This window comes from Larus michahellis, chromosome 7 (genome assembly GCF_964199755.1).
Source record: "Larus michahellis chromosome 7, bLarMic1.1, whole genome shotgun sequence".
NCBI lineage: Eukaryota > Metazoa > Chordata > Aves > Charadriiformes > Laridae > Larus > Larus michahellis.
This window is the reverse complement of record NC_133902.1, coordinates 26,416,710-26,441,784: the sequence shown is the minus strand read 5'-3', so window position 1 is coordinate 26,441,784 and position 25,075 is coordinate 26,416,710. Positions and strand designations below refer to the sequence as shown.

Below are 25,075 nucleotides of genomic sequence, written 5' to 3'. Positions count from 1 at the left end.
TAAGAATGGGAATTATGAAGCTAACACCTTTGCGACAATTAAAAAACAGCAATGAATGACCAGGTGCATGCATTAGTAAGAAACACAGTTCATGATCTTGCAGCGTTGTGACCTTCAGCCTGCCGTTCCCCCTTCTCCACCCTGTTTGTCATTCTCTGTGGTGGTGTATCTAAGTAAATTCCAAAGTCCTCAGGGTGGAGTCCTGCCAATTATACCCTTCTCCAAGTGCCGTACATGTTTCTATGGCATATATAAACAGATAACCAAGACTACAATAACACGCATGTCATGAAGCATTTTTAGTATGTATTTGGTTTTCAGAACTTAAAGGGAGAGTATAGGAAATCCTGGCCTCGAAAAGGATGGATAAAGACACGCAAGCAGCTAAGGAGACAAACATAAGCACTGTCATTTACTTTTTGGCACCATGTGCTATAATAACCTAAAACATCTTAATTGTAGTCATCATTTAATTTTACTCCTGTGGATCATTTGGTATGTTTGGAATGCTGCTTGCTTTTCATACTGCACAAAGAATGCTTCTCAACAAAACCAAGCATTTCTGCATGTTGTATTTTTATTTGGCAGATGTATTTGAAATCATGTTGTAACGAAGAAAGGGTACGGTCTGGAGCTCTGCACAGATGGTGGAACTCAGTGGGAGAGAGCACAGATTTTGGACTTTTTCTGTCAAAAATATCCACAGCTAAGTGCTAAACATCTAGATGGAAAGTCAAGCATTACCAAGAGTTAACACTTGAGAAGCAGCAGCTCTTGTTCTTAGTAGGTATATCTTCTTGTGCCAGCTGCATGGTAGAACATACTCCAGAGCCTTCAAGAATACTTCCAATTTTCTCAAAGTGCGTATCTCATCTTCATTTATACTACTTTAACTAATCTTAGTGTAAGCATTGCTGTGGCACACAGCAATCACCCATTTCACTGGCAGTGCCATGGCATAAACAAAATTAACCTAGTAACTAATGGTATGCTGCTGAAATTTAAATTTATAACTCTTAAACTCTTATGCTACATTACTCTTACTGCCTTTATGGCAAGTCTATTATAAAACGGATGTTTGCAAATTTCTAGGGCAGCTGGTTGGATTGCTTCACAGAGGAAATCAATTTGGCAAACAAATTGCAGCTATTTTAGAACTCTGTCTAATTTCAACTTATTTCTAAATCATGCTTTTGGCTATTTTATATCCTCAAAAAGGGTCTTTGAAACCACAAGTTAAAGTCTTCTAACTTTCTCTTTTTTCCCTTGGGGTTCTTAAAGCAAGAGGCTCTGAAGACCCGGTTGCCACTTACATGCATGAAAAAAGGGATTGTCAAGCAGGCCCTGTGTGAGCTGTGTACTTCTGTAAAAGTAATAAAAAGTAGGTTCTGGTCCCGTTTGAACATGCATATGCAGATGTCAGGGAGAACTGGTGTACCGATTTCTATTTTTAACTGGACCTAGCCAGTAATACGGTCGCCTGAGACTTTGCAAGCTGCGTCATAAACAGCATAAAAAGCATAACCGCCTGCAGTCACTGCTGGTAAGCGCACGCAAGTTTTGTTCTTGTGGTTGTGGGTTTCTTTCTCAGATCCCCAGCTACGCTGGACCAGAAAGGAAAGAAAACGCTGCAGACCTGGCAGGTCTCCCCGCGGCCTCCCCGGCAGCGGTGCCATGGCTGGCTCTGTGCAGCTGGCCTTCGCACCATCGCTCCTCCCGCACCTTGCGCTACCCCAGGGCCTCAGCCTTTCCCCTTTGTTCTGGTGCTGCTGCATGCAGCAGGCACGCCGATAAGCCTCATTACGGTGTTTAGATTAAATACAGCCCTTTGACTAGGAGGTGCTATCGGTGCATCTCGCCCAAACCAGCCGCTCCCCTCACCCTGTGCTCCGTGAGGCGGCTAAACAAAATGGCTCTTCCGCAGCTGCCCCAGACGCAGACGGGCCGTCAGCCGGCGACTCACGGTGCCGCTCCGGTTCGCCTCACCGGCTTCCAAACAACCGGCCGGCCCTGCCCCGCCGGGCTCAGCACCCTGGGCCGGGGCGAGGCCGCCGGTCCGACTCGGCGGGGCCGGGCAAGGCCGCGACTCCCGGCACCGCGGGAGGACGAGGACGAAGAAGAGGAGCAGGAGCTCGTCCCGCCCGCGTCGGCGGCACCCCCTTGGCCCGCACGAAGGAGCTCGGACAGGCGGCACCTGCCACCCCCCCCATAGCCGCCGCCAGCAGCGCCCCAGCCACCGCCCCCGCCCCACCCCAGCCGCCTTCGAGGGGTGAGGGCAGCCGGGCGGGGGCGCTGCCCGGTCGGAGGGCGCCCCACCAATCGCCGGGCAGAGGGCTCGCCCCGCTGGGCGCGGATTGGCTCTCCGCAGCCGAAGTGGGCGGGCCGGGCGGGCGCCGCCGGGGCGGCCACATCTACCGGGCTGCGCTTTTCAAACCCTGGCTGTGCGGGTGCGGCGGTTGGCGGGTGCGCGGGCCGGCCGGCAGCGCGTGCGGCCCGTTGCGGTGACCGTTGGCCCGTGAGGGGTTTCCTGGGAGTCCGGCGGAGAGAGGTGAGCCTGCCCGAGCCTGGGGCTGCAGCTGCCGTCCTCGGCTGCCGCGGGTGAGGGCGGGCGGATCCTGTGGGGCTCTAGGTGGGTGGTGGGAGCGTCCTGCTGCCTCCCCCGCCCGGGTGTCGGAGCTCGCCGGTGCGCGTCTCCCCGCCCCGGGGAGCGCTGGCGGCAGCACCCCGAGGCGCGGGGGTGCCGGCAAGGAGAGCTGGGGCGTACCGCGGACATCTCGGGCCGGGTCCCACCCTGTTGCCGGCGGCCCGTCCCGACCGGGTTTCAGCGCACTTGGGAGCGGGCGGCCCCCGCGGGTGCGTCTCTCCGCCTGGCAGTCGCCCCTGCGCATCTAACGCTGGCCGCGGAGTGGGGCGGGTCGTCGCTGAAAAGCTAAAGCGCGGCTGAAGTGAGAAGGTGTGTGGGGACAGCCGTCTGACGGGGCTGGCGCTGAGCCGAGGTCGCCGCGGGGCTCGCCGGTCTCGGCAGGGCGCTGGGTGCCCGTCACCCCTTGCCGCCGAGGGAGGTGGTCGCCTGCGGTGTCGTCCAGTGACCTGCTGCTGCTCATCCGTGGTCCTTCTCCGCTGAAGCTGAGCGTCTTCCTAGCCCGGAGCAGGGACTTGACTTTTCTTGGAAACAGTTAAATCAAGTGGCTTTTTGTCCAGTTAAAGATAGTTTAGTGGGAAGTTTTCTCTTTGGTGGGAAGCTTGCAAATTTCTGGGAGATCCATACTTCTAATGTCTGTTACTCGGGGCTTTTGGTGCAATGTGTAGCAACACAGGTATCACTTTTAACTTCGGAAATAGTTCATGTATTAGAACTTATGACTTTTTTCACAGCTAATTGGATTTGAAACTGGATCTCATTCTCCTGAATAGATATGTGCCTGTTAGTGGGTTTGTGTCTGCTGTGAATATATGTTTTTCTCTATTTTTGATGACACCAAGCTAAAAAGAGGAGATGCGGTATCTTACCAGGCAGACAAACTTAATTCAACATGACAAAAGTTTTCCTTAATAATAACTTCAAGAATAGCAATATAAAATGAAAGCTTACATAATAAATTTGATAATAGTAAGCTCTTAATCAATTAGCCAACTGCCTAAAATAAATAGATCTTTTTGTGCTGAAGTACTGCAGTAAGAAGATAATTTTAACTGTTAAACTGTATTTAGTAAGTACAGCTCTAAGGAGAATCGTGTAAAACTTCAGACACCTGAATCAGTCTTTTAAATGATAAGGTGTCATATAATTGGGATAAAAGGAAGGGGTAAAAGGAATGCATATTTGTTACAAACAAGGCAATTCAAAGGTTGTATGTTAGATTGTATTCTTACACCTTGATAACTTTTAGGAAGTTATTTCATGCTTATCAAATGCTACTTTGTAGATATTCTTAAACTGTGTAGTTGTTTTTTTTTCCTGCTAAAGCATGAATTATGACTTAAATCCAAAGTAGTTCCAATATGAATATCCATGTTCCAAGAACTAGTAGTTGGAACAATGTTTGATGGGTACTGGATTATATTTGAATCATAATTAATTCGAGTGCTCCCCCAGAAGTTTCTGATAGTACATTTCTGTCATTTGAAAACTGAAAGTGTATTTTTGTAAGTTTGTTAACTGTATCTGAACTGTAATTTGCCTTGTGATTTTTTTTTTTCCCCCTTCATTACTAAAGGTAAACCTACTCTTTAACTTAAAATAAACCATCAATTAAGACTTCTGTTATCCTTCAGTAACCTTTTTCTGCTTTGCCTTTGCATTTCACCTGAAGAGATGCTTCAGGCCTATAAATGTGAATGCCAAAACCCAGTATTTTTTACTGTTTTTTTTTTTTTATAGTAGAAATAATGTGGGTGGCTGTACCATCATAATGTGCTGTTCTACTGGTTTATTAAGGTAATTTAATCAGGATTACTACATCATTTGATTCTAAATGATCTGAACTTGCAAAGAGGATGTTGTACATTCATGCTGCTCTCTGACAATTAATCTAGAGTTAAAATGAAACTTAGATGAGCTATGAGTGAGTTTAATAGGAAATGTGAATCTTCCCACTGGGGAAAAAAAACCCAAACCTTTTTTTTTCCTGTGGTTAGCTATTCCTGCTGTGTTGCAGACAACAAACAAGAAGGAGTTTTGGTTAAGCTCCCCAGGGATACAAGTTAAAAGTGTAAATTTAAGAGAATTGCTGTAATTTACCCAGAATCCAAAGAAGAGTTAAAGCTTATTCGCAGAAAGCTAAAAGAAAAAGAAAAAAAGCAAAGCACATATCATTAACAGGTAAGGAGTTATTAGCATTTTTACTAGAACTTAAGCTTATCCCTAATATTTTTTGGATATGCTCCAGGGGAAAAAAAAAAAACCCACACCTTATCTCAAATGTTAAAATTATTTATTATATAAAAAAGAAGTCTTTCTGTTAATTTTCTTAGCATGTCTTGATTAGTCTTCCTTTCCGGTTGTATTTTTTCAGTGATCAAATGTTTTGTTTTCAGGTCACTACTGCACAGACTTAAGGGTATTCTAGTCTGATAGACCTAAACTTTAATATTTGTATATTTTAATGCACTGTAATTATGGTATTTCCAAAACTCTTAATTATTTTGCTTTAACAGGTGACTGGTAGAAGAGAGAGTGACCTGTTCCTGACTATGTCGAGGAGAAAGTTGGAGAATAAAAGCCTTTCTGGCTTGTTAGCCACATCTCTGCAGACGCAAATCAAGACAGACAATTTCCACAATTTTTATATGCTTGAATCAAAAGAGCTAGGAAGGTAAGATTATTCATGTTTATTTTATTTTAGTAAGAGGAATTTCTACTGCAGGAGAAATCTTTGTGCAGTGATAGACCCTTTCTAGCAAACTTTTATGGTAACAGATGGGGAATGAAGTATGCCTCTCCCCTTCCCCACTCCCTTCTTTGCAGGCTCCAAGCGATTCTCTAGGGACCGGGAAAAGGTATAGTGAGACATAAGTTGCCAGCCTTTTCCATGTCAGAGAGATTTAGCCTGTTTTTGTAGGCATGTAGATCTGGGATTATGTTCCTTTTCTTCCATTTCCCCTGTCTGGTCACACATCACATTCCAGGTGATGGAATAAATTAAACATAAACTAAAGAAAAGATGACATAGGGTAAGGCTGCAAGACAAAGAGTGTGGATTTTGAGTTGGTTGTTTTGGTTGTTTTTGTTTGTTTTTTTAAATTTTTTGAAGTCCAGAAAACAAAGACGTTTTTCTCTCCCCCTCTTACCCTCAAGCAGTTAGTCTAAGTTTCTAACAACCTGCTCTTTCAGAGTAACTTTGAAGGCTGCTTCCCTTGGTCATGTTTGCAATGGTAAAATACGAAATAAAACAAAAGAAAAAAACCCACCTTGGTATTTATGGTATTGTTTCAGATTTCTGAGTTAATGCTTTTTTGAAATCATTGGGTTAATTCATACCTTGAAAATATTCAGGGACTTCGGTGTAAAGCCTTGCAATCATAATGTCATGGTCATGCTTCCAAGCTGCTTGAACAGAAGTGGCATAGGTCAGTCCCACAGTTATTGTGCCTCACTGTGCCACATAGTGATCCTTTGCACCTGTAACTTGTTTTGTCAGCAAAGATGCTCTTCTACATGTGATTTTACAAGCTCTTTAGCTTTTATTGTTCTGCTGGTTGTGGTTTGTTTGTTTGCTTTTTTCCTAGCGTGTGCTTTCTCTGGTACACTTTTATTAAAAGTGCACCTTGCAGCCCATAACTTTCCTCTTTTCTTACCCCTTTATCAGCTCTACTTTTGAATTCTAGGCTCTACAGAAGCAGTTTATATGCACCATCCTCTAGAACTCCACTGTTCTTAAAATGCTGGGTTTTCAGATTATACATACCTGTGAGATGATGTCTAAAGCAAACAAAAGTGTAGGTTTTGCAGGGATTCCAAAAAAACAGTCTTTAATACTTTCTGCATACGCAAAACTAGGCATAACAAAATAAGTGCCAAAATGCAAAGAAACAGAAGCAGAGTAGTATGTTTTCCAAACATATTTTTACTTTTGCTGGCCTAACAGTGTGAGTATGCATTTTTTTTTTAATGTTTTAAGGGTTTACAACACTTAAGTGATGCAAAATTCATCTTTCTTTGTAGCGTCTCTAAAAGATTTAATATGCTTTTCTTTTCACTTGCCACTTTCTTCTTCCTCTTCAGGTTACTTCATAAATGGTTCTTTTGTTCTTCTCTTAAGCTTCCCATGTCCTATTTCTTCCTCCCACACCCTTATCTTTTAGGTCCTTTGGTATTTAAGACACTGACTCATGAAGCAGGCAGGTTCTGTTTAGTGGGTTAAGTAGTTTTGTCCCCAGTGTGGGGATGGCTTGGCTTCTTTTGAAGTAGTTAAATTTCTGTGGTTTATAACTTGGGATATGAAAACAACTTGAAATTGTTTTTTATCTCGTAAAACTGGGCTCTAAAGTGATGGTTAAACAGTTGCTTTGCAGGCAACAAGGAATGGGAACCGCTTTGCTTGCTTCAGTGCAGCACTTCAGATCTCACTTTTTTTTTTGTATTTTTGGGGAAAGTCCACTGCTCTAAAATAATTTTGTGTCTTAATAATTTTGTCTTAATAATTGGCACACTACAAATACAGCATAAACAAGTAGAAAGTCTTACATCATCTATCTGATGATACTGCTGACCCTCAAAGCTGTTATCCCTGCAGTGACTAGAAGGAAGATGTGCAAAAACTATCAGGGAAGATCTTGCTGTTCTCATGAAACTCAACCAGTTCCCCTTTTTTAATTTTAGAGAAACTTTTGTGGTCGACAGATGTGATGTTAAAATGAGAATGTAAGCTATGGGGGAGTATCTTAAACTCTGGTGTATTATGAAATTCAGTTCAATAACTTCAAATGCTCTGCAATAATAAGCTGGTTTAACAATTGAGAAAGGACCTGGCCATTTCATGCTTACAAATATTTGCTAAAATGAAGAGTGTACATGTATCAGAATGTAAATAACTTTCACCTCTTAAATTAATTTTTGGTTTGAGTTTTGTACTCTTACCTTTCTAAATTTAGTGCTTTAAAAAAAGGATAAAGAAATCCAACAACTAATTGATTTTGAAATCATTTATGACAGAGAAGCTGTTTTGTTGAATTTATTTGTAAATAAGCAATAGCAATATGATTAAAGGTCAACTTTACACACTTAATAATTTAGTCAGACTGGTACAAAGTGTATTTAACATATCATTATTTGCAAATGGAAATCTGATTTTTCATGAGATGCTCATAGCTTTTATGATTAAACACTGAAGTATAGATTTTTCCAAAAAGCCTCACACATGCCTTTTTTTTTTTTTTTTTTTGAGATGTTCCTTTCAGGAATTAGGTGTTTTTCACTAGAAGAAAGGCTAAGCCTGCAGGGCAACATAGTATTTTCTACTAAAAAAGCTAATTTTGTTGAAAAAGCACAGGTCAGATAGCTTGTACTGACCTTCTTCATCAAGTTCGTTCTTGGTATGCTGTGATAACAAAAAACATGCATGGAAAGGCATTGTATTTTCAAAGACATAAGTGTAGATCTTATTCTTTGTACACAGTTTTGTACTGTTTTTAGAACTTTATGCAACTTATTTTACCCCTTCAAGTTGTTTTTCTTTAAATAATGTTTCTTGTGTTATTTGAAAACACTTTGCAAGTATGCAACTAGGCATTTCTGGGAATGCAAAACTTGCGATTATAAAACTTTGTTTTTTCTGGAGTTTATAACTTGGCTTAAAAAACTGCATTTTTTCCCCTAATTTTTTAAAAGGTCAGCTTGGTGTTTTAACTACACTATGTGGTTTTCTTTTAAAAACATTTCTCTGCCAAAATACATTTTTGTTTCCATACCTAAACGGTTGGCTGGGAAATAAAGCAGCGCACTTTGTCTAACTGTAATTGAGAAAGAGAATGCTAAGTAGTGAGTGTCTTTCTGTTAAGATGTTTTCAAACATTTTGCAGACACCTTTTTTTTTTTTTTAACAGTACTACGTAATTTATGGAGGGAAATTCTCTTTATGACTAAAGTTTTCTGCACTGAAAACCTCGCCCCTGCATAAATATGCTTTATTTTCTATGTTCGTTGTCTACATTTCACAGGGTTTTGTTTTTTTTATTACTGTGTCCTGTATGTGCTATATTGTGGTTGAGGTTTTTTTTAATATAATATTGCCAACCTGAACAAAGCCTTGAGCAGCTTGGTAGGATCTCAGAGCTGGCCCTGCTTTAAGCAGGAGATTTTGCTAGAGACCTCTAGAAGTCCCTTCCAACCTCAGTTATTCTATGATCCTACAGTAAGAATGTCCATGTAACCTGATACTCTGATTTAATGCTTAGTTAGTCTGTATAAAAGGAATTGTACTGGGTCTCCACAAAGCTTCATCTAGCTTGGTATCATTTCTCCTACAGTGGCTGAAAGTGAACGTTCAGGGACTAGTGTAAGAACAGGCCAAACATAGCACTCTTTTTTTTTTTTTTTTTTTTTTTTTTTTTTTTTAGTTTCCAATTATTTGCCATGCCTTTTTATTTCTAATGGCAATTTACATACTTTTTATGTCTTGTGACTTAATGTTTTCCCTTTTATTTTGTAGAGGAAGATGTGCTGTGGTTAGAAAATGTATAGCTAAATCCACAGGCCAAGAGTATGCAGCTAAATTTTTAAAGAAAAGAAGAAGAGGTCAAGACTGCAAAGCAGAGATTCTTCATGAAGTTGCTGTACTTGAATTAATGAAATCTAATCCTCGCATAGTTAATCTCCATGAAGTCTATGAAACAGCAAATGAAATCATCTTAGTATTGGAATAGTAAGTATGCCTTCATCAGATGTTCCACCTTTGTAGTTACAAATCTGTCAATATACTCATTTTTTGCATGAGTTGCCTGAACACCCAGAAGAATTACAACAATGTACTATATACATTATGATGCAAACATTTCTTTATGATATACTTTACAAGCTCTTAGGGACTTATTTTGTGTGATTTTTTTTTTTGTTTATGTAAATGCAAAAGTTGCATCAGTTGCTGTTAATTTGAATCTTTGGGTTTGTACGTGCATTTTGTTACATCCACAGCTAATGAGTTATGTCAAACAATATGGAATAAGGCATAAAACAAAATACACCAAAACTTATAGTAGTTCTGTACTCAAAATTTTTAAAAAAGAACTTAAAGATTTTTTTTTTTTTTACAAAAAGCTATCAAAAAATAGAGAGATTCTTTCTTCCCACTGCATAACTCAATTTCATAGAGAATTTCACTCAATTTCAAATTGAAATATTTTTTGTGCCTTTAAATACTGTCTCAGGAGGGTAATTTTGATGAAAACTTGCCTGTTTAATTAGAGCAGATTATTTCTTCTGCTAGTTGGATTATTGTAAAAAAGTTTTGATCGGTTTTCAGCTCAGGCTAACCTAACATAAAACCTGAATGCAAACTCTAAGGTGTACATTTTTTTAATTATTTTTTTTTTCCTTCAAGAATCTTTTATGCAAGCTGGCTGGAGAGAGTGTCTTGAATCTCATAGAAAGTGCATAGTGCTTTGATACATCTTAAATAATACTCCCCAAAATTGTAGCCCTGTACACAGGGGCTGTACACAGCCCAAGTACACAGATTTCAGAGAAGCAGAGCACGTCCATGTTCTGTGGACTTCAGTCACGCTTCATGCTTTTTGGTGACTGAAAACTTGCTATTCATTTGTGGGTTCTGAGCTTCTAAATTTAGTGGGTTTTGTTGTTTTAAAGCTGTTTGGCTTTTGGACCTGTTTCCTCAAAAATTCTCACTTCTTTTTAGATGTCCCTGTGGCTTCTCATTAGCTCTAAAAACAAGTCTAATTTGGGAATTTAATTTGAATTATCTGTTGTATTTGCTGTATATGTAAATTTTTGTTTGGAATGTAAGGAACATAAATGCAGTTTGGGAAATTAATTCAGGAAGTCTTTCTCTAGGATTTAAGTTTCATGTACAAAGTATTTGAAAAGTTAATAGTGGACTGCAAACACCATGGTAAATTCCTTCAATTTTTCCAAAGAATGTAGTTAGATAATCTTAAAAAAGCTTTTCTTCCTGGAACCAGCTGATCTCTAGAATATTATTTGTTGTTCTGAGAAGCATAAAATAATAAATAATTGGAAGACAAAGCCCAGATGACAAGTTTTGAACTTCTTGTCAAGTGCGAGTTTACATAAAAGCCATATTGATTTTACTGTTTCGTCTCAGCTGCCCTAGTCTTGCTTATTAAAGCTCTGTAATGAAACAAGTCCCTTGTACTACATTGGTGTTGATGGTCTACTTTGTAGTAATGCTCAGAAGTCTTGCAGTAAGTGTTCTATTGGGATAAGCAGAGGGCTGATATTACATTTCTAAATTATGTCCTTCTGTAGCAGAATACACAGATTTTGTTTGTTTGTTTCTCATTATCAGAACTCTGAAGCAGTACTTTAAAAGAATTGCAAGAAATTAGTTTTACTCGTCTTTTATAAGGATTTCCTATTTAGCCGTATTTTTCCTCCTACATATGGTCCTTGCTGTTGTTGGATTGTATTTGTGGGGTTCTTTGGAAGATGTAGTAGTAAGAATCAGTTTGTGTAAGGACACATTTTCTAAATAAAGGAGAGAAATGGATGCTAGTTCTTAAGGCCATCTCTGGAGAGGGAATTACTAAAGACATGAATACTTCTTCAAAAGCCTCACAACAGAGATTGTTACTCTTCTAATCTGGCGGTCAAAGGTAATTGGAGGAATCCAGTTATTCAGAGACAAACCTGGCAGCTGTATTAATTCATTTTACAGCATACCAGGCAGCTGTACTAATTTTCAAATCTATCTAGTTTTGTTCATTGAAGAACTAAGCAAGGCCCTACAGACTTAGATTAACTGTGTCTAATCTGCTGCCATTTCCAGCAATGGCTGTAGAGAGATGCTATGTAGGAAGAGTTAAGGAGCATATGAGCCTGTCCAATTCTTGCTGTCCATTCTCACTGTCCCAGCAACCAGAGGTATTGTACTGAGGATACTTCTCTGCCTGTTCTTTTAGTGTCTGTTTATGGACCTATAGTCTGTGAATCTGTTTTGTCCTTTTTTGGACCTGGTGATACCATCTACTTTGGTGGTAATAAACTCCAGGTGTTCATTACCTTCTGTGTGAAGAAATACTTTCTTTTCTCTGTTTTCAACTAACCAGCTACTTTCATCAGGTGCCTCCTAGTTCTCATATTGTGGGATTTGGTGAATAACAGTTGTTTGGTTATCTCTAAAGCAGCTTTAGTTTTTGTAAGCCTCATTCATAGACTCCCCCACAATCTTCTATCCAAACTGAAGAGTCTGTGTCCCTTTGGTTTCTTCTTGTAAAGCAACTGTCTGTCCTCTTGCTTGCCCTTCTCTGTATCTTCAGTAATCTTACACATTTGAAGATACAGAAGCCAGAACTACATGCTAAGGTCTTATACTGAGCATCATTTTGCTACATTTTGTTCCCAGTAACCTTCCTGATGATAGCCCTGTATGTTGGCTCTTATTTTGGCTGCTCTGCAGGTTGGTGCAATTATTTCAAAGAACTGTCAATCAACCTCGAGTGCTGCGTCCAGTTTTGGGCCCCTCACCACAAAAAAGACATTGAGGTGCTAGAGTGGGTCCAGAGAAGGGCAACGAAGCTGGTGAGGGGTCTGGAGAACAAGTCTCATGAGGAGCAGCTGAGGGAGCTGGGATTGTTTAGCCTGGAGAAAAGGAGGCTGAGGGGAGACCTTATCGCTCTCTACCTGAAAGGAGGTTGTAGAGAGGTGGGGGTTGGTCTCTTCTCCCAGGTAACAGACCATAGGACAAGAGGAAATGGCCTCAAGTTGTGCCAGGGGAGGTTTAGACTGGATATTAGGAAAAAAATTTTACGCTGAAAGGGTTATTAAGCATTGGAACAGGCTGCCCAGGGAAGTAGTTGAGGCACCATCCCTGGAAGTATTTAAAAGACAGGTAGGCATACTGCTTAGAGATATGGTTTAGTGATGGTTTTTGTCAGAGTTAGGTTCGTGGTTGGACAAGGTGATCTGAAAGGTCCCTTCCAACCTAGGCGATTCTATGAAAATTTCCTGAGCTGTACCTGCCAGTTCAAAGTTTGGCATTGCGTAGGATTCTATTTGGTTATCTTTCTGATTATGTCTTACGTTTACGTATGCTATGTGTCATCTGGTGCTCTTTTACTTGCTTTCTCAGTTGGTGCTGAAACTTGCTTGTTAATGTCTTCCTTGAACTGGGGAGCCGAAACCAAGATGCCACATTCTAGCTGTGGTCTGGCATGCTGGGTAGAGTCACTTGCCTCAGTCTACTGGCTGGGCTCGTTGTTATGGCCCAAGGTGCTGCTGACCTTCTTTGCTGCCTTCAGTTTGCTGTCTGTAACTCCCAAATCCTTTTCAGCAGAGCTGTTCCGCTCTGTACCCATCTGGTTGTCCACCTGTTCAGACCGTAATATAGTAACTTGGATACAAGAATACTATGGGAGACAGTGTTGAAAACCTTGTTAAAGTTGAACTAGATGACATCCACTGCTCTTCTCCTTGTTTACATTTTATCATAAATGCAACTAGGGGAGACACTACTGATACCTCACAGCTCCAGCAGGTTAGTGACTGTGTTTATCCATGTTGTCCATTATCTAGCTTTTTTTATAGACTCATAATTTTGCCAATGATGAAATTTGAGCTTACTGATCTGCATGAAACGAAACAGCCGACACTGCAGCAAAGTGTAGAAGTATAACTAATAAACCACATGCAACACAGTTATTTCCATGCTTCCTTTATGCTGTACTAATAGTAGGGTTTTCTGTAAGCAAACAAGAGCCTTTTTCCCAGGAAGATGTATTTGAGATGCTGTGTGAAAACATGAAGTTTGTCAATCTCATCTTTGTTGCTAGTGTGGAAATGGTAGATTTCAAAATGACAGAGCTGGGTCCTTGTATTTCTGAATATTCTGTGTCTACTAGAATTCTGGAGGATACTGCTCACTAACTGACTAGGCAACTGTGTATCTAATCAGCAGCACTGTACTACATTTTCTTCCTGGTACCTTTCTGATAGAAATACCTGATTTTTAGTCTTCTATCAGAATGGCAGGACCTAGGATGGCAAGTATGCAGTTTCCTCCTGCTCCAGAAATATCCTTCAGCGACTCTAGCTGTTCATTGCATTCTAGTTCTTACATTTACACCACAGTGGCACCATGTAAAAAACCAACCAAACAAAAAAAACCCAAAAAAACAACCCAACATCAAAAAAACCTCCCACAACATTATTTTTACTCCCAAATTCAGAGAATAAGAATACTGCTGGGCTTTCTTGATTTGGATTATTTACGGAACTGGTCAAATGGAAGAAATTTTAGATTTGACTTGAAGAGAAAGGCTGCTTCTGTTAGGGAATGATGACAGAACTCATCTTCCTAAAGGCATCTTCACACGCGCTTACAGGAAAGCATGCTTGAGGGTACCAACACATTATGAGGTTTTTCAGCCACAAAGTTCTGTTTCGCTGTCTGAACTGCTGTTGCCAGCTATGAGGAAAGAAAAAGCATCATCAAATTTTTATTTTTTTTCCTATTCTAAATGTCTTGGCATAAGTGTGTGTTCAAAAAAAAAAAAAAAAGTAGCAATAAGAATGTTCCCAGCCTCTCTGAGAATATGAATATGATAAATGAATATATATTATATAAGTTGGTACTATATATAAATTTTTTCCTTACTAAAGCTTGAAAATACAAATTTAATACGTAAGTGTTCTTGAATGTGTTTCAGTGCTGCTGGAGGAGAAATATTTGACTTGTGTGTCCCAGATCTGGATGACAGAATTGGTGAAAGGGATATTATAAGGCTTATAAGACAAATACTTGAAGGACTTTGCTGCTTGCATGAAAACAATATTGTTCATCTTGATTTAAAGGTAAGACTGCAGCAGACTTTTTATTGTAGTACTTTAGTATTATGATAATCAAAGTAGTTTGTTAACTACATAACAAGGATGTGAAAAAGATGTGTATTAGAGATTAAACAATTTAAAAAAATAAAATGTAGTAATAAGTATTGCATAATAGAAACTGAAATGTCATTTAGTATATTGGGGTCTTTTGTAGCTTATATTTTATTAATTGAGAATTAAATCCTTTCTATTCTAGCCTCAAAATATTTTGCTGAGCAGCATCAATCCTCTTGGTGATGTAAAAATTGTAGATTTTGGTATGTCTCGGAAGCTTGAGAATTCTAGTGAACTGCGGCAGATCATGGGAACAACAGAGTATCTAGGTATGGAAGAATTGCTTCACAATTCCTGATGTGCGGTTTTGAGAAGACAAAAACAGTTCATGTAATGTGCTTATCAACTTAACAGTCGTTACTGGAGAAAGAAAAACAAGACAAGGCAATGTGTTCTGAGCGGGTTCTTTTTTTTTTTTTTTTGAGTAGTCAAATATTTGCACCAAAAAAAATCCCAAATTATATCAATAAGTGCACTTCTAATTTCATGGTATAGTATTTGCTGTGATGCAAACTGTTAACAGCCAAAATTTCTTGTTGATTTAAATTATTTTGATTGTAGTTTAAATACAGCATTAGTACGCACAAAGAAATGTTCTTTGAATTAGGAATGCTGTTTAGTATGATGATTTAATGAGATGAAAATATTCCTCGTAAAGGGAAGAATTGCCGTTAACACTTAACTGTCTCCGAGGGGCGGCTTTCCTTAATGATCTGCCTGCACTCAATGTTAAGAGCACTTCAATCTGTAGTGAATAACTTGCTTTCTAGTATATGCCAACAGTCACAAAATTGGCTTGTTCATCTGGCCTTGCACTGTTAACATGCTGAAGGCTTTATGCACTCCCCTTAAAAAGATCTATACTTGAAAACTTCTTAGAAGAATCTTTTATGTGCATGCGTCTGATTAGAAAATATCTTGGGACTTGGACAGAATAGACTTTAGGCCATACAGAGCGATTTTAGTGTGAACCAGTTAAGCATTTGTATGTCTAATCAAATGGAAATAACTTTTTTCAAGCCTTGTGGCTTGAAAATAATAAATTTGGTTATTGAAACTGCATGTTTAGTCTCTAATAATGGTTGGCAAAAAAACCGCTAGAAATGTAGTGCATGATTCAAGGCCACTTGAGTAATATACCTATTAAAATGTTTTTCTTCCCCTCATCTCTTTCTCTAGCTCCAGAAATCTTAAACTATGATCCTATTACCACAGCTACAGATATGTGGTAGGTTGTATATGTTAATTCATTTTATTGAGGTAGGCGTGACCACTTAACAATCTAGGGGACAGATCCAGATTCTGATGCAGTTTTATCCTGCTTCCAAAAATACCCTTCTATTGGTGGGCTGACCAAAAGAGGGAGAGTTGGGAGGGGAGGGAGCCCTCAGGATATAAATTGGGGTTTACGGGAATTACTGTATATGGGTCTGTTGCACACCTAGTAGGGAATGCAGGTGGCTTTTGAGCATGCAGAGTATAGGTATTTGTTCTAAGGGAACAATAACAATGATTGCATAGCATACTTTAGCTATTAGTTACTCTCGGATGACATGCGTCAGGTATTAACTACTCTTGGACGCTTCTCCCTACCCACTTTTGTATCATTAAATAATTGTATTATACAATTGATAAGAAGTATCTTAACTTTCTACTTCTTATCTTTAGAGCAATAATTGCAGAGTGAGTCATAAAAAATGAGACAAGTACCTTAAACTAATCCACAACTTTATTAAGTATACCTTTGTAGCCTAATTTAATCAGCTATGTTAGTGTAAAGGCTAGCTTTGGGATGTTTCCTTAAAAACATAAAATATTCATATACTCTTCTTAAGCATCTAAATCATTAAAATTCCATTTTAAAGGTTGCTATGATCTAATTACTCCTTTGACATTCTCAACTCGTAATAGTAATTAAATGTTAGTGAATGTTTTTTAACCACTTATTTGTCTGCTTTTGTGGGAAGATATAAAAACAAACTATTGGCACTGTACTTAAAATGCCAAACCCAGTAGCATGTTTCCACACTGTAATGTGTACTAAGGTTTCAACTATCAGGTCACAAAACCATTTTTATTATGCATCAAGAAACCACCTAAGACTTCTAATAAATCACATGATGTGTGGTACTCACATTGATGTTCTTAGGGAAAACCATCTCAGCAAGAGGATATTGTAACACAAATGTCGATTGTACAGAGAGGTTGACTAAATATCAGTCTTTGATACTTCATCCAGAATTGTAGTGAAAGATGGGGTTTTATTTACGTGCAAATTAGAATGTCTATCCTTTTGCGGTTCTGTCTTCCAGAATTGCTGTATGTCCAAGAGCGGACTGTGTAAAAGTGATGTATTTTATTTTCCTAACAATCTCAATGGGAAGAAAATGGGGTATATTGAAAATAAGCGATTTTCAAAAATCCCTTCACTGAGATATATACATAACTTTCCTTGGGTGTGCATGTGGATACATGCTTGAAACATAAAAGTGAGGTGTCACGTGATGTTTCTAATTCTTTGAGTGTAGCATGCATCAGGAAGCTTGATCTGCAGCACAATAAATATGGGGGTATATTGTTTCAGTATCCTAGTACGATTATACGTTGTGTTCTTATCTCAGGAACATAGGTGTAATTTCATACATGCTGCTGACGCAAGAATCTCCATTTGTGGGAGCTGATAATCAAGAAACTTACCTTAATATATCTCAAGTTAATGTGGATTATTCAGAAGAAACATTTTCATCAGTTTCACAGCCTGCCAAAGACTTCATTCAAAAACTTCTCATTAAAAATCCCGAGTAAGTAACAAACTCCTCCGGGCAAGAATCTTATCTTTTATGTTTATGGAACACCTAGAAAAAGTGAATTTTAATTTGGAAGCTTAATACCACTGATATGATCAGTCAGACATCTTACAAAGCATTGGTGTTATCAGCTGGATATTTAAAAGTGTAGGTTTATGCTTTTCTATAATGTATGAAAAGGATCTTTGGTTCACTGTCTGGCTGTTATTGTAGTCAGGCTTCTGCTTTGAGTTTTGTATTTTAAGATTCTTTATATTTTCATTCAGAGGACAGATTATTAACAAATCTAATTAAATGTATTCTAGGAAGGTCATGTTCTTGTCTATAATTTAACATTTTATTGCACAATTTGGAGAGAAAAAATGCAATCTTTTTGATGCAGTGCTTTCTTGTTTCCTGACTTATCTTTAATATCTCTTTCTACTTTAATACATTTTATATAAGAACTTGGCTTGTCAAAGTAGCCGAACTTTGAGAAGATAGTCTTTGAGACTGGTAGAATTACAGACATTAACTAACTCTGTCTGTGTTCCTGTATAGCTTTAAATCTGGATTATTTTTTTAACTGTTACACGAGCACATGCAGTAAAAAAAACCCAAACAAACAAAAACACAAAGAAAAACACCCTAAAAGGTAAGTATGGGAGAACAGTCATGTTCTACTAGGCGTGGTCAGGTATTATCAAGTACAGTGCTACGTATTGTCATTTTTGGTGAGACAGTGCAGTCCCTGTCTTCTTCAGAGAGCCTGCAGGAAGTAGGAGTGACCCTGTTGTTTGGTTGAGAAAGAGGTTCTTTGATAGGAGGGGATGATGGGAGATGATATCCATGAAGTGCCTACTCTGATCAAATAAGGACGCCATATAAATTCATGTCTGGACAGGATCAAGGATTAACAAGTGTTTTCTATTTTGGCATCTCACATAGAGAGTTTGTCAATATCTGGAATAACTCATAAACACCATAATATCATAAGGAAAGCAATTATGAAGAGCCTGCTTTGATAAACATTGGTGTGAACCTGCAGGATGTTTGACGTTCTGTCACAGTTACTACTCGCTTTTTTGCTTCTGGGCATCTCAGAATCTTTATTATATCCTCAATACCTCCCCCGCCCCACCTGGACTTCAGGAGAGCAGACTTTGGCCTTTCCAGGGATCTGCTTGGCAGAATACCATAGGATGAAGCCCTGGAGGGAAGAGGGGCCCAAGAAAGCTGATTAACATTTTCAGGGATCACCTCCTCCAAGCTCAGGAGCAATGCATCTCAACAAAGAGCAAAAACGCCAGGAGGCCTGCATGGATTAACAAGGAGCTCTTGAACAAACTCAAACACGGAAAGGAAGCCTACAGAGGTCGGAAGAAAGGACAGGTAACCTGGGAGAAATTGTTTGAGCAGCCAGGGATGAGGTTAGGAAAGCTAAAGCCCAGACAGAGTTAAATCTGTCCGGGGACATCAAGGGCAACAAGAAAAGCTTCTACAGGTATATCAGTGATAAAAGGAAGACTAGCAAAAAAGTGGTCCCTCTCCAGAAGGAAATGGGAGACCTGGTTACCCAGGATATGGACAAGGCTGGGGTACTCAATGACTTTTTTGCCTCAGTCTTCATCGGCAAGTGCTCTAGCCACACTGCCCAAGTCGCAGAAGGCAAAGGGCAGGGACTGGGAGAATAAAGTACCGCCCACTGTAGAAGACCAGATTCAAGACCATCTAAGGAACCTGAAGGTGCACAAGTCCATGGGACCTGATGAGATACATCTGTGGGACCTTAGGGAACTGGCAGATGAAGCTTCCAAGCCACTATTTGAGAAGTCATGGCAGTCCAGTGAAGTTCCTGCTGACCGGAAAAGGGGAAACATAATCCTCATTTTTAAAAAGTCTCACCTCTGTGCCTGGCAAGATCATGCAGCAGATCCTCCTGGAAACTGCTAAGGCACATGGAAAATAAGGAGGTGATCAGTGACAGCCAACATGGCTTCACCAGAGGCAAATCGTGCCTGACAAATTCGGTGGCCTTCTATGACACGGTTACAGCATTGGTGGATAAGGGAAGAACAACTGACATCACCTACCGGGACACATTGGACATTGTCCAACAGGACATCCTTGACTCTAAATTGGAGAGACATGGATTTGATGGATGGGACCACTCAGTGGCTAAGGAATTGGCTGGATGGCCGCACTCAAGGAGTTGCAGTAAACGGCTCAATGCCCAAGCGGAGACCAGTGCCAAGTGGTGTTCCTCAGGGACATATTGGGACTGGTGCTGTTTAACATCTTTGGCGACACGGACAGTGGGATTGAGTGCACGCTCAGCAAGTTTGCCAACAACACCAAGCTGTGTGGAGCAGTCGACACGCTGGAGGGAAGGAATGCCATCCAGAGAGGCCTGGACAGGCTTGAGAAGTGGGCCCATGCAAACCACATGAAGTTCAGCAAGGCCAAGTGCAAGGCCCTGCACGTGTGTCAGGGCAATCGCAAGCACAAACACAAGCTGGGCAGAGAATGGATTGAGAGCAGCCCTAAGCACAAGGACTTGGGGCTGTTGGTGGATGAGAAGCTCAGTGTGACCCGGCAATGTGTGCTCACAGTGCAGAAAGCCAGCCGCATCAAAAGAAGCGTGGCCAGCAGGTTGAAGAAGGTGATTCTGCCCCTCTACTCTGCTCTCATGAGACCCCACCTGGAGTACTGTGTCCAGCTCTTGAGGTCCCTGTAATACAAAGAACATGGACCAGTGGGAGCAGGTCGAGAGGAGGGCCATGAAGATGATAAGAGAGCTGGAGCACCTCTGCTATGAGGACAGGCTGAGAGAGTTGGGGCTGTTCAGCCTGGAGAAGAGAAGGCTCTGGGGAGACCTCACAGCAGCCTTCCAGTACCTAAAAGAGCCCTACAGAAAAGGTGGGGAGGGACTGTTTATCAAGGAGTGTAGTGATAGAACAAGGGGTAACTGTTTTAAACTGAAAAAGGGTAGATTTAGATTAGATATTAGGAAGGAATTCTTTACTGTGAGGGTGGTGAGACACTGGAACAGGTTGCCTGGGGAAATTGTGGATGCCCCATCCCTGGAAGTGTTCAAGGCCAGGCTGGATGGGGCTTTGAGCAGCCTGGTCTAGTGGGAGGTGTCCCTGCCCATGGCAGGGGGGGTGGAACAAGGTGATCTTTACGGTCCCTTCCAACCCAAACCATTTTATGAACACTAAAATGTAGAACATGATCAAAACTGTAGTAGCGCTATAGTAGGTTATCCAAATGAATAGTTTTGCAAGTTTGTGGTTTGTTTGGTAGTAACTACATTTTGGAAGGGTATACACCAGTTTTTGATGAATTGCAAGAGTAAAAGACTGCAAAATGTCACATAGAGTTGGCGACATGTTATTTGGCCCTCCTTGAAAACCTAAAGACTGAATATTCATTAGCCTCCCTATTTACAGTGGTCTTCAAAAGCATAAGCATGTGCACATATATATACAATGTTGTAAACATTCCAAGGGACTATGAATACTAGCTGAGAAATAACTGTTCTTTGTTCTCATGAAAAGCTTGCCTTTCTGACACTCAGCAGTAGGGGAAACTGTCAACTAAAATTTAGATGCATGTTGCCAATACTTAACCTTAACTATGATAGGATCTGATGTGTTTTTCAAGCAGCAGTGGTAGTGGTGGAAAACCAGAAATATTAACTTTTTAATGCCAGTTCTGCTTAAGATTTCTTAGTATGCGTCAGAGCTATTTTAATTACACTTTCAGTATTTCTGAAATCAACTTAAGTAACTTTACCCTTTTCTTTTTCAAAGGGAAAGACCCACAGCAGAGGCCTGTCTTTCTCATTTGTGGTTGCAGCAAGGGGAGTTCATACTGTTGTGTAGCCCTGAAGAAACTTGTTGCTCTTCTCTGATGCCAGGACACACAACAAAATGCTCAGAAGAGCGGAGTGTAAAATCCAATTGTAATGGTACCTGTAGCCACAAGGAAGACAAAGAAAACATTCCAGAGGACAGCAGTACAGTCTCCAAACGTTTCCGTTTTGATGATTCATTGCAGTATCCCCAAGACTTCATGACAGACTTCATATGTTAATATGTAATATGGACTTTTATTAAATGAATTTAGCATAATCTATTCCAGTGGTGAATATAAGATTATGGCTTGCCAATTTATGCAGCATTGCAGCATTGGCATACTGGAAATGCACTTTGATTCTTTTATGCTGGTGCTTCCTTTTCTATCCATTGCTGGCAATGGATTTAACTCCTGAGAAATTGGAGTTGTTGCACCAATAAAATGAATTATTTTTTTTAAGAAGATATAATTAAATATTTTTGCACTTTTCAAGTTTTAATCCAAAATTGATGCCAGAGTGAACAAATTAAAACCTGAAAATGAGTTTGTTTAAACTCAAGCTTTGCCAAACAGTGGCTGAATATGAGCACGTTTTTATGACTAGCCTTAATAAGAAATTGGTCTAAGCAGGGAAACGGAATCTAGTTGCCTTACTGGGCTTCTTTGTGACCATTCTCACTGCTTTAAATGGAAGCTAAAGTTCGTATGTTTTGGGGCTATGATACATCTGTTGGGGCCATTTGTAAAACTGCTTTCTCTCTAGGATCATTAATAGTTAACAAGTGTTTCTGCCTTATAGACCTGTTCCACTTCGGCATTATAATGCATACTCTGTGTTTTTCCTGTGCTGGATCTCTGGAATGCTTGAATAGAAAACGGGTAGACTGTCAGTCCTTGCATTAGTGGTCCTTTACTTCTTATCAGGAAGTTATATTTGAAGAGGGTAAGGGTCCCATGGTCATGTAAATATCTGATGCACTTGTTAGTTTGCTTTCATCAAACCTCTGAAATAGTGTTGTCTACCTGTATTGACCTATTCCTCATCTTAAAAAACCAAAACCAAACAAAGCCAAATCACCAAAATACCGCAAAACAAAAAGCTTCCTTAGAGTTAAAAGTAATAACTGAATAAACTGAAAATAACCATTTTTGCCAGTGAAGCTGCAATTAAAAGCTTTTCATTATGCCCCTCTAATGTAGAAGTGCATCTTCCTGTCAGTTATTGTTATCCGTGGTAATTTAGCTTCATGCCCGCTCTGAGAAATGGACTGCAGTGTGTTAGTATTTAAAGACAAACTACCTAATAATTGTTTTAAGCCTTAAATTTGGGGTTTTTAGTGGGTTTATTTTTTTTAACTTCGTTCTTCCACTTCCTGTTTCTAGGCTCTGAGGAAATAATGCCTATGTTAAGTTTAGACTTAGAGCAAATACCAATCATGCCATAACAGCCCGAAACTAATACTGACAAGATAAAATCCTAATTGTAACACTCGGGCTGGAAGTCTTTTTGTGTAGGGAATGTATTAAAACTCTTATAAATATTTTGAGAGCAAATGGCACTTAAAAATACTTTTGGGTTTTTCCACTCCTCAGAGCTTAGTCTTAATAGTCTTGGATTTGGTTTGTTTTGTATAATAAAATATCACAATCAGTGTGCCTGTGGACTTGTCAATAGTTAGGCAGATTGAGGTTTAGGAACAACATTTGAATGAGAGGTGAACATAATGAGTGGTAGAAAGTTGTATTTTTATCTTTCTTTGCACAAGACAGGAACAGTTTCGTGGGTTTTTTAAAATAGATTTCAATATAAGGTATCACCACAATGCATGGGGGAATTCTGGACTATTGTCTTTATTTTGGGTGACACTCCTATCAACAAGTGAGAAGTTGATTGAGGTGTAAGGCATATAAGGCTATCTTTCACCTTATGTTTGTCAGAAGAAGTTGTTACAATCCAATAAAAATGGAAATTATGTTGGTTAGATTTCAGAAAGGGGAGGTGACATTTCTGATAGACAATTTACATCTAATTCGTTGTTCCATCTCACCTATCTTACTCTTGCCCATTTTAATTTATTTATTTAGATTAGTTGTCATGATTTTTTGAGTTGTGAATAAGAAACGTTAGGCCCAGAGGTTATCAGTCTTAACGAAAGTTTTAATTGAAGAGCTAGATTAGCGCAACCCACTATCAGTAACAACAAATCACAGTTAAAACAACAACCAGTATCATGCGAATATAATGATGACCTAGCACCCATTATGCTGCATGTCTTACACCTTAGAATAAATGTGAGATTAAAGGATACAGAAGCGAACATGGTCAAGCATCCTTGGCCAGGAAGTATTCACTGCACTAATGAATCGCTTCACCTGCCCCAGCCAGGGTACAGCCTTATAAGGATAGCGTTGCCTACATGCAGCCAGTCAGTGGATTCAAAGTTGGTATTTTGCTTTGTGGTTGCTCCAGTGCAGTCTGCATCCTGGCAGCCCTTCGGCAGCCTGAGTACAGACAGCTAGTAGTAACCTTGTCATATGGGGTTCAGATGCAACAGAAGTAAAAGTTTTCCAAGACTTAACGTCATGTGAAATGAAGTCACAGATATATTCAGTATGGATGAAGCTCAGATGCCTAGGTATAAATGAACCACACTGAATCTCCTCTATGTATTAATTCTCATGTAACTTTTTTCAGTGATACTGATAATATATATAATTATAAAATGACTTTGCTGGAGGCAGTTGTTGGATTGTGTTCAGGTACGTTATACCCTTACTCTTCAAAGTCCTTGGCTTTTCCCAGTTGGAGTCTTTTTAACCTTTTGGGTTTTTTTCATCAGCATGGAGTCTAATTTGAACCGGGTAAATTAAAAATATGAACTATTTTATGTGTACTCAGAAGTTAAAGTTCACTTAAGATAAAGAAGAAACTGTCAAAAAGCTATAATGGATAAAGGTAGAAAAGAATGTTTATAAAAATTTTAAATATTAAAATTCTGCAAAAATATTACTGAACTACAACAGAATTACAACTAGGAAGCTTGTGAAAGTCTTTGTACATTAGTATTCTATTTTTAACATCTGGAAAATAAAGCTGAAAGCATATGCCAGCACTTTATGACAAAGCTGTTATTCCTTAAGATTTTTTTCATGGTATCTGATGTTTACATTTCTTAAAACTTTTGGAGCTAACTTATCTTTAAATTTAAATACATGAAAATTGGTCTTATCCAAGGAACTTAAGTTTTGAAGACTTTATTTGTGCTTTATGTAAAATTTATGAATCAGATTTTGTTTGGATCAGTGCATTTGGTTTATTTAAAAATACTATTGTGCATGCAAAACTTCAATTGAATGTAAATACATACATTGTAGACGATTATTAGCCCGTCCTGCTTCTTGCCATATTACTGGGAATTACCAAGTGTAAATGAGTGATGAGTAACATTTTAAGATGACTGAAGTCATATTTCTATGCAGTTCATGACCTTTTTATATTAAAATAAATAAATACGTGTTGCCTTTTTTCAAAATGTCTGTGTTTTCATTTCTTCACAGAATCAAAAGGATGGTTGAGGTTGGAAGGGACCTCTAGAGGTCATGTTGTCCAACCCCCCTGCTCAAGTAGGGCCACCTACACCGGGTTGCCCAAGGACCATGCCCAGATGACTTTTGAGTATCTCCAAGGATGGAGGCTCCACCTCTCTGGGCAACCTGTTCTGGTGCTCAGTCATCCTCACAGTAAAAAAATGTATTTCCTTATGTCCAGATGGAACCTCCTGTGCTTCAATTTGTGCCCATTCCCTCTTGTTCTGTCACAGATCCCCCCGGAGCCTTTTCTTCTCTAGGCTGA

The 25,075-nt window shown here is 39.6% G+C and overlaps 1 protein-coding gene across 8 annotated transcripts; it reads left to right on the top strand.

Moving 5' to 3' along the window:
* Positions 1-2,434: 2,434 nt before the first annotated feature.
* Positions 2,435-24,755, top strand: STK17B (serine/threonine kinase 17b). 8 transcript variants are annotated; one of them, XM_074595247.1, is made up of 9 exons: positions 2,435-2,548; positions 4,639-4,822; positions 5,158-5,315; positions 9,150-9,362; positions 14,341-14,485; positions 14,718-14,844; positions 15,755-15,803; positions 17,197-17,376; positions 21,177-24,755. In XM_074595247.1, exons 3-9 carry the CDS (start codon positions 5,194-5,196, stop codon positions 21,457-21,459), a joined length of 1,119 nt encoding a protein of 372 aa, XP_074451348.1. In that variant the 5' UTR covers positions 2,435-2,548; positions 4,639-4,822; positions 5,158-5,193; the 3' UTR covers positions 21,460-24,755. The 8 variants fall into 8 exon arrangements, with proteins under 8 accessions (XP_074451348.1, XP_074451344.1, XP_074451351.1 ...); XM_074595248.1 differs by lacking the exon at positions 4,639-4,822 and adding an exon at positions 4,382-4,438 and having other exon boundaries at positions 2,449-2,548; XM_074595244.1 differs by having other exon boundaries at positions 2,449-2,548; positions 4,382-4,822.
* Positions 24,756-25,075: the final 320 nt, after the last annotated feature.